Source organism: Lutra lutra, chromosome 4 (genome assembly GCF_902655055.1).
Source record: "Lutra lutra chromosome 4, mLutLut1.2, whole genome shotgun sequence".
NCBI lineage: Eukaryota > Metazoa > Chordata > Mammalia > Carnivora > Mustelidae > Lutra > Lutra lutra.
In genome coordinates this window covers 174,085,795-174,095,565 of record NC_062281.1, presented here as the reverse complement: position 1 = coordinate 174,095,565, position 9,771 = coordinate 174,085,795, and the positions used below count along the sequence as shown (strand labels likewise).

The window sequence follows — 9,771 nt, the reverse complement described above, 5'->3', positions numbered from 1 at the left end:
GAGGCACAGGCCCCATTCCTGTCCAGACATTTCACCCACACCGAACGCTCTTCTTCTTTAAAACGGGGCCAACTCTGCTTTCCTGAGAGCCGTCTACAAGCCCAAGTGGCACAGATGTGCCCAGTGCAGTGCTAGGTACAGGGAAGGGAGTCAGTCAAGGGCAGCCCCTTGGGCTCATGCCCCGGCTTTCCGGCCCCAGAGGGCAGGGGTGGACAGCAAGACAGACCCTGACACCATCCCCCAGGCCAGGTTCGAGCTGGAGCAGGAGCTGGGCCTGGGCATGGCCCCCTCGCACATCATCTACACCAACCCTGCCTCCCACATCCCGTACGCGGCCCACCATGGGGTGCGGCTCCTGACCTTCAACAGCGAGGAGGAGCTGATCAAGGTGGCCCGGCACCACCCGGAGGCTAGGGGAAACCACCAGGGCAGTGCCGGCAGGTGGAAAATGGGCGGGGGGCTGCGAAGGACAGCAAGCCTAGGGCCCTGACCTGTGGAGCTGGGCCTCTGCAACGAGAAGAAGGCAGTCCTATGGGGTGACCCAGGAGAGGCTCAAGCAGCAAAATACAAGCATTTGGGTCAGTGGGCCCACTGCCTCCCTGATGCACCTGCGTGCCGAAGAAACATTGCTTGTATCTGCATAGACACTGGGCAGAACCTGGCATTAGGAGATCTAGGGTCAGGCGACCTCACAGAAAAAGCATTTGCATTGGAGTCCAGGAGACCAGCACGATCAGTGCTTGTGTTTCAGATTCACGGGCACATGCTGTGTGCTCTTGGGAACGTTGTTAAACATCTCTGATCCTATAACATGGCGCCCTACAGTTTTTATAATTTTATAATGATAATTATATTTATAAATGCATCACTTTCTGCTTTTTGTTGCCTGGGCAGAAGTCTCTAAGGGGTGAGTGTTGTCATTCCTTGGGACTCAGTCCAGACGAACTAGGTAGGGGCCAGTGGGAAGGTGGAGAGAGATTGGGGGGGGCAGGTGAAGCATCCAGACCTCGGGGCTCACGTGTCTGAGAACCCCTGGCATCCTTCCCATCCTCTCCCAGGCTGGTCCTCCAGCTGTGGACCCAGGACATCGAGAGCATGTTTCCCCTGAGCGCCTAGTTCGGGGACACTCTGGAGGTATGGGAACATCTGCTCAAGTCGTCCAGGGCCCTGGGGTCAGCTGTGGTTGGAGCCCAGTGAGAGGGCTGGTTTTCCCTGCCTGGGAAGCAGGGGTACTGGGGTTCACGGCCAATCTCTAGTCTTTGCCCTCTGGTCAGCCATGGCCTCTCTGGGGCTCAAGATGCTTCATCTGTCCCCAGTAAAGAAGCTGGGTGTTATCTGGGACTAGGGCAGGGCAAGCAAGGCACCCGTCTTGGGTGAAAAATGTAAGGGAATGCAAAAAAACTTAGTACTCTAGATAGATAACATCGTCATATTTTTTTTTAATTTTTTTTATTTTTTCAGCATAACAGTATTCATTATTTTTGCACCACACCCAGTGCTCCATGCAATCTGTGCCCTCCACAATACCCACCACCTGGTGCCCCCAACCTCCCACCCCCCACCCCTTCAAAATTCCCAGATCGTTTTTCAGAGTCCATAGTCTCTCATGGTTCACCTCCCCTTCCAATTTCCCTCAACTCCCCTCTCCATCTCCCCTTGTCCTCCATGCTATTTGTTATGCTCCACAAATAAGTGAAACCATATGATAATTGACTCTCTCTGCTTAACATCGTCATATTTTTAAAAATAAAAATTAATGCAAAAAGTCCATGATGAGGAAAATATCAAAATTTTAAAATAAAGACAGGATTGGAATTCCTGACTTTCCCTTTTGCCTCGGGGTGCACTCACTGTTACCAATTTTGCCTTTATTTAAAATTCAAAATTTTACTCGTTGGGGATGTTTTTGCATCAATTTTCCTTCTTAAAAATATCGCATTATATGCTATTTATCTTGATGGCTCAGTATTTTGGCACCCCCTTAAATTCTGCACCTGAGCTGAGGGCCTCCCCTGCCTCGCCTTACCTGGCCCCGATTGGTTCCTCAGCCCTCCTGTCTGCGGGAGTGGGGTGGGGGGTACCCTGGGATTTGGGGTTCTGATCACAAGCCCTCTAAGGAGGGAAAGGGGAACCCTGCGAGGGGGGCACTGGGAGGCAGCAGCGGAGAGAAGTGACTGCCGCAAGACCATAAGCCCCCCAATTGGAAGCCAGTCACAGGCGATGTATGCGTCTCCGGGGACACCCACGCGTATATTCAGGGGTGCGTCTCTGTGCGGGTGCCGCAGTCACGTGTCCCTCTGTGTGTATCTATGCTGGTCTCCACATTTTACCCATGTTGGCGTTTTATAATGCCCCCCTTCTTACTGACCCTTACGTACCCATGTGTGTTTCTCCACGGGTCACGTGACCTGCGTCCAACCCCCACTTGGTTTCTGAAGGGCCAGATGGCGGGCACCTTCACCCAGGCCCTGGCTCACTGCCGGCGCCTATTCGAGATGGGAGGGGCCTTCAGGCACGATATGAGCCTCCTGGACATCCGAGGGGCTTCGCCCAAGAGGAAGGCTGCAAGCCTAAGTTTGAGGAGGTCAGAGTGGAAGAGGAGATGGGAGCCTGGGCTGGGGTCGGGGCACTGTGCGCCTTTGCTTGCAGGTAGGGGGAGCTGTTGTAACGTGCATGAATCACGTGCATCCCTGTGCATCCCAGCTGTAGCTGGGACCTGCCTTTGTTGAGAGGTCTTTGTCTGACTCTATGCACATGGCCCACATGCACATGTGAGCACTGTGAGCCTCTGGCCCCCTGTCTGTCTTTAGACATGTTACTTGCTGTCCCTGGTTAAGCTCCAGTCAGGTAGAAGTTCGCTATGCCCCCCATGCAGGGAACATCCCATCTTTGCTGACTATGTGTTGATTTCAGTGATTCCGAATTCAGACACCTCAGGGTGTGACAACCTGTACACTTGCTGTGTGTCCTTGGGCAAGTGACTGCCCCTCTCTGGGCCACAATTTCTGTTTCCTCCCTAGTAAAGTGGGGATAATAACACCTCCCCACAGTGCTATTCTGAGAAGGAAGGGCAATGGTGCAGGTAAAGCCCCCCTCATAGGAGCTGGTCGTATCAGGGTCTGGGTCTGTCCCTGCAGATGGCAAGTGTGATCAGTGCTGTCATGGCCCAGGACTTCCCCGTGGGGAGTGGTGTCGAGATCACTGCAGGGCTGGGACACTTCGACGTGGAGTCCGTCTGCATGGCTGCTATGAACATCATTGCCAAGAAGGCTGTGCTGGAGTCTGGTGGGTGGGCCAGCCCTGGGGTGGGGAGGGCACTGTGCATACATCCCGGGGAAGAGGATGGACAGAGAGTCTGGGCTCCACCCCTGGTACCTAATTAGCAATTAGCGAGAGACAAACTGTGAATCGGGTATAAGAACGAACCTGTTAGCATCACTATTGTGTCATTCTCAAGTAGACTGGGAGGGAGAGAACCAAGACAAAGTCTTTACCCTTCCTGAGCAGCCCATGTATTTAAATCACATTTGTGGAGGAAAAGTCACAGAATACAGCTCATGAGGCCACAGACACTACTGTGCCGCCAACAAGCATTTGAAATTCTTCCAGCAAGTGCCTTCTGACAGGTGCAGATTCTTAAAAGGAAAAATTCACTGAGTCCATGCAAATTCTTACAACAAATATAGGAAGGCAATGTTGTTGTTGTTGTGGCCTGAAGGTTAACGGTGACATAGAGGGTAATAGGAAACCTTTTGACAATTGAGGTTCGCCATGATGGGAGAGTTAATTAATTGTTATTTTGCAGCAGGAGTGGGGTGGGGTAGCTGTTCTCATGTGAACTACGCAGAAACTCAATTTCATGACGAAATGGGAGAATGTGGATAGATTTCCCCACTCTATTCTGTGGCTTCGAGATAACTGACACATCAATATTTATAAATCCTGTTAATCTCCTCCCTTATCCTTGTGACAGGCGCTGGCCCACAGCTTTTAATCCCAAAGGCGCTTGTGTCGACTGGTTTCATTTCCCCACAAAGTGTGTAGTTAAAGAATATTTTGATATGCGGCACAGGATTTTAGCCATCGGTTAACAGAAGTCCAAGTTATAAGTATTTGGGGCTTATTATTTTTATTTCCACAATAATAAGAGCTGCTAATAATTATCTATTCTGTGTGAAATACCTATTTTGTCTCATTTCAGCTCGACAATCCTGGGGGATAGTTTTGGTCATTCCCATGTTACAGGTGGAAATACTGAGGCTCAGGGAGAGGGAGGGATTTGTCCACGTGGCACGGCTAGTTGGGGTGCAGCGGGGTCCCCCATCTGTGTGGCTGAAACGTTGGTGCCCTCGCTGAGCTCTCAGCCTCCAGGATGTCGTGGCGAAGTGGCTTAGGACACCTGGGTCTGGGGTTGCCGGAGTCAGGATCAGTAATGGCAGCTGGGAAAGAGGGGAGGAGATGCGGTGACTGACACCAGGGAGAAGATGGTGGGGAAAAGACCCAGAGGAGGGAAAAAAAACAATATTCAGAAAGATCTGAGCATCTAAGTGGTCCCTGGAATGCCTCTGTGTAATCCTGAGTTTAGATTCAAGAAAGCAATATTCTGGGGGTACCTGGGTGTCTCAGTTGGTTAAGCAACTGCCTTTGGCTCAGGTCATGATCCCAGGGTTCTGGGATCGAGATCCACATCGGTCATCCCTGCTCAGCAAAGTGTCTGCTTCTCCCTCTCCCTCTGTCTGCCGCTCTGCCTACTTGTTCTCTCTCTCTCTGTTAAATAAATAAATAAAATCTTAAAAAAAAAAAAAAAAAAGAAGAAGAAGAAGAAGTAGTAGAAGAAGAAGAAGAAAGCAATATTCTGCGGATTAAGTGACTATGAAGAAACTGGCTGGTCATAGGACATGGGCACCATCCTGAAGGGTGAAGTTTTTGCTTACAGTTCCCTAGAAACAGGGGACCTGGGGTGCTGCGCAGGGATGGGGGAGGGGGAAAGCACGGGGCGGAGGCAGAGGCACAAGAAAGCAGGGAGCAAAAAGCCAGAGTGGAAGGCTCCAGTGTGGTTTTCAAGGGCGGGAGGAGGCGAGGCAGGTAAGCCAGCTGGGCAGAGGGGAGAGCGGGAACCCAGAGGACAGACCCCAACCTGGCACGGGGTCAGGAAGACTCCTGGAGCAGAGAGCAGAAGTTCTCCTGCACTGGGCCCTGGATTGGAGCCGCTCCCGAGGGTTCTGTGCTGGGGTGTGAATCATCAGTGTTGATACTGGCCATGCGCCCCTCGGCGCTGCTCTTTCTTCGCTCCCAGGAGGCCACCAGAAGCTGGTGTACTACCTCAATGACGGTCACTACGGCATCTTCCGCATCTTCCTCAGGGAGGCTGTCCCCAGGATGCCCATTGTGGTGAAGGTAAGAGGGCCCCGTGTGGCTCAGGTACTCCTGGTCTCTGAGGCCACTGTGTGCAGCCTCCAGTCTTGAGAGGCGGGGATCGCCATGGCCAGGTGGGGAGGGGAAGGAGCTCAGAAGGGTGCCATGCCACGTGCGTGTCCAGGGACACGCACACAGGTGTCTGTGTGCGCCTGCACCTACACATCGGTGGGGGGGGCTGCCGATGTACACCTGTGTGGGTGGGGGATGTGTGTGCAGACTCGTGGGTCTGTAGGTGCGCGTGCGCATCTGTTTGGCTCTGTGTGTGTTTCCATGTGCATCTCTGCATGCATGCGTTGTGTTTCCAGAATCCTTGACTGCTAGCGGTGCAGGAGACGTAGGGAGGAGAGATTCTCAAATGTGGCTGCACATTAGATCACCTGGGGAGTTTTAAGAGACACTAATGCCCAGGCGGTCCCCCAGACAGCTGAAATCAGAATCCCATGGGGGAGTTGAAAGCCTGGCATCTGTCCTTTGTGGAAACTGCCCAGGTGATTCCAATGGGCCACCTAGTGTGAGGCCAGTATGTTGAGTGATGGTTGAATAAAATCTTCCCGTTGTGTAGGAGAAAGACGAGATCCCATCTGTGCCTGCTCCTCTGAATGGACAGGGCAGGGCTGTGTCACTAGACTATTAACCCATGAGGGCAGGGTTGAGAATGGTGCCTGGCACATAGGGACCTCTCCTTCATTGGTCGCGGTGGGGTGGCTGATAAGTGTCCCTGCAGGAGGGACCCCACTGGGGTCTCGCAGGCATGCTTGGCCAGCCTGGAAGTGGGCTGGGGTGACCCCCTGGGGCTCTCCCTTCTCTGAATCCCTGCTCTTTGTTCCCGCAGGAGTTCTGCTCAGAGCCGCCCCTCCTCCCCTGTACCCTCTATGGGCCCACATGTGATGCCTTTGATGAGCTCTTCCCAGGGGAGCTGCGGATGCCCGAGCTGGATGTGGGCGACGAGCTCATTTTCCCCTCCACCCGCACTTACGCCTCCACCATGAGCTCCACTTTCAATGGCCTCCTGCCCGCTGCTGTCTGCTGTGTCCTGGAACCCGAGCTCAGGTGTCTGGATGGGGAGAGCAGGGGCAGGGCACTGAGGGGATCACATCAGGATCTGTGTTTGGCAAGGAGAATATGGCTAAGCTCTGTGGTCCCAGACCCAAGAAATACCCTCCTCCCCCAATAGGCCCCAACAAAGCCCAAAGTGCCCACTGTAGCTGCTCCCCTGGGGTTAGCCCACGGTAGCCCCCTGGGTGGCTCTGCAGCTCTGAGCTGTGCATGCCATTGGGGGCAGAACCAGGCAGCCCCTTGGCCCCAGCTGACCCTTGGTCCCTCGGCCAGGCCCCCACTCAGCTCTGTTCGTGACTGCTGCCCAGTTTCCTTCTCAGATGTCCATCCCTTCCCTACCAGCTTCAGCGTTCCTCAAAGGCTCGGCCCCAGAGTTGCCTCTCTGTCCAAGCCAGGGCTCAGCCTCCGGGTGGGGAGGGGGCTCTAGAACCTTCCTTCACTGGCACATCCCTTCCACAGGAGCCTGCTGGGGACAGCACCTTAGGTTGGCAGGTGGACGTGGAAATGCTCCAGACACCTTGGTAAGCCACGTGGGGAAACGTGGTGGGAGCGGGGGGAGGGACGCAAGGGTTCAGGTGCTTCTGAGTGTGATGAGGCAACTTTCAAGGTTCAGAACTGGTTTTCTCCTCAAATGGGCCTGACTGAAGTCGAGGTTAGCAACTTGAGAAGCCGCCTCCATGCTCCCTCCTCCTTACACCCCAGGCCCTGGTCGGGGAGGGCTGACAACCTTGTGCCCTGACAGCAAGTACCCCCCCCCCCCCCACCAACGAAGGCCATGTTCTGGACGTGAGGCGACCTGTGCCGACCAGGACGTTCTTTTCGTTCAGTTAGTGACCCCTGTGCCAATGCAGGAAGGTCTGTGTGAGCTACGGCACCCATGCTCATGGTGAGAGCACTGGGTCAGACAGGCCTGGAGTGAGTCCAGGCTCCAGCACATACCAGCAGGGATGTCAGTGCCTCAGTTTCCCCTCGGATCGTAGTATCCCCCTCACAGCGTTGTTGAGAGGACTAAGTCCAATAATGCAAACCCTCACACAAGATCAGTTCGTGTCCAGGGCCCTGCCTCTGGCTGCGGCTGGTCCCAGGCTGGCCCACTTGGAGCCCAGCCCCCCACACTGCCCCAGAGTCTGGGGGTCCTCAGGAGGCAGGCATAGCCTCTGGCCACACAGCTAATAGGCCAGCACTGTAGGGCGCAGACCTGGCCACGGCTAGAAGCCCCCAGGCTGGGAGGTTGGAAGGACGAAGTGTGAAAACAATCAGCTCCAAGTCAGGGCGGACGGCACTGCGTGTCCTCTAGGCACGCTCGAGCTTTAAAAACAGTATTTGGGGAGCTCTGAGCTCAAAAGGAAAAGGAGTCCTGCAGGTAAGGAGGTTGGCAGAGGCGAGGGTGGGGATACGTTGGGGTAACTACCCACATTCCTCCGGCAAGTGAGGGCCCAGAGACCAAAGCCCCCACCTCCTATGTCCTTGTTAAGCTTCTCCCAAGGAGACGTTCACTGGTCCCCGGCCTCTGCGAGGGTCCTCCCGGTCCGCCAGAGTCAGCCCCACCCCTCTTGCCGCTGCTTCCTCAGCTTGGCCAGTACCAGATGAATCTTGCAGCACCCCTGGACTCCGGGGAATTGTCCCCCAGATACATGTGAGGAGCGATGGGCTCTGGGACCACCCCAGGAAGCCAGAGGCTTAGACAGCCTTCTGCCTGTTCCCAACTCATCTCCTCCCAGTGCCTGAAAACTGGGGGTAGAAACATCAACCCCAATCGCCCCATCCCCCAAAGCATCTGGAAGCACAAACTTAAGTGGGCTTTAGGGAAAACGAAAAGTTTTATTCAGATGCAGGAGATGTGGGTATGTTTTGTGTTTTGCCCTCTGATGCTGTAGTTGTGGTTACCCTTCTGTTCGTCTCTCCCTACCCGCTGATCCCTCCCTCCCTCTATCCCCGCATCCATCCACCCATCTACCCATTCTCTCAGCAGAAATCTGAGGGCCTAGTGTGTGCCCGGCACTGTTCTAGACACAGGTAACACGTGCTGGAAACCCAGGCTCATGGAGCTCACCTTCCAGTGGGGAAAGAGGCAGCATAAACAAGCACATGCATATGTAACAAAGTACGTTCTGTGAGGAAAGATAGAGCAGAGCCAGAGGGTAGTGGATAAAGAAAGGCAAGTTTAGGCGGAAGGACCAGCGGCGGCCAGTATGCAGGGGAGCAGCGGGGCAGAGACCTGAAGGCCGAGACTGAGAGGCCGTGTGGTGGCTGGGTCAGAGTCCCAGGCGTAGCAGACCACAAGTTCAATGCCAGGGATGGAGAGTGTTTAAAAAAAAAAAAAAGTCAGGGGGCCGCATGTGGGCATGCAGAGGGAGTGAGGGGAGGTGCCCAGAGAAGAGGCAGGGGGAGGGCTGGGGGGGGTGATTTGTTAGGCTTCATGGTAAGGTAGGGCTTTGACTTTGTTGTGAGATGGAGGGGAGGCCCTGGAGGGTTTGCCCAGGTCCATGCGGCGGGAATGCAGGGACAATCCTCGGAGGCTCCTGCCACTCAGGGGAAGTGATGGGCGGTCAGGTTGTGGGTGGTGAGAAGTGTCCGGTTCAGGGCAGGGTGGACAGGTTGAGTCAAGAGGATCTGTTGAGGGGCCACCGGGTACCTGGGGCAGGGAGAGGAGTCAAGGACGACCCCAGCGCTTTCGGCCCCAGCGGCTGGTACACAACCAGGGATGCTTCGGAGGAGAAGCAGACCAGGAGGCGTGAAAATGGAGAGCTCGGCTTTGACCCGTCAGGCTGGAGTGGTCTGTTACTCCTCCAAATGGAGTCAACACACAAGTCCTGGGTTCAGGGCCAGGGCTCAGCACGGGGGATACGAACATGGCTGCATTGGCACCCCGAGGACTTTACATCCCGGGACCTCCCGGGCCAACCAGGGAGCGAGCATGGCGGGAGAAGACACGAGGCAGAGAACAAGGGAAGAAGCATTTCCAAGAGGCAATGCCCGAGTGTCAAATACCGCTCAGAGGGGGCGAGGTGAGGGCCGAGGGTGGGACTGGGACGGGGAGGTCCCTGGTGATCACCAGACGCTTGGTGCACGGGAAGGGGGAGGTTGGTGGAAGAGGGGTCCAGAGAGGGAGGGTGCCGGCCCGGACTCCAGGGATCTGCGTCCGTCTCGGCAGTGGCAGGAAATGGGAAAGTAGCTGGAAGAAGAGCCGGCCAAGCTGGGTCAGGAGGTTTATTTTAAGACAAGAACTATTACAGCTTGTTCGGGGTCTCCCGGGGATGCCCGCTAGCTAGCAGGGAAGCTAATTAAGATGCAGAG

The 9,771-nt window shown here is 55.0% G+C and overlaps 1 protein-coding gene across 1 annotated transcript; it reads left to right on the top strand.

The window, feature by feature from the left end:
* Positions 1–2,444: 2,444 nt before the first annotated feature.
* On the top strand, positions 2,445–8,114 carry LOC125097413 (antizyme inhibitor 2-like). The gene is given in 7 exon segments (XM_047724948.1): positions 2,445–2,550; positions 2,553–2,584; positions 3,138–3,285; positions 5,297–5,397; positions 6,251–6,468; positions 7,326–7,389; positions 8,046–8,114. Coding segments are annotated over 7 exon segments (738 nt in total).
* Positions 8,115–9,771: the final 1,657 nt, after the last annotated feature.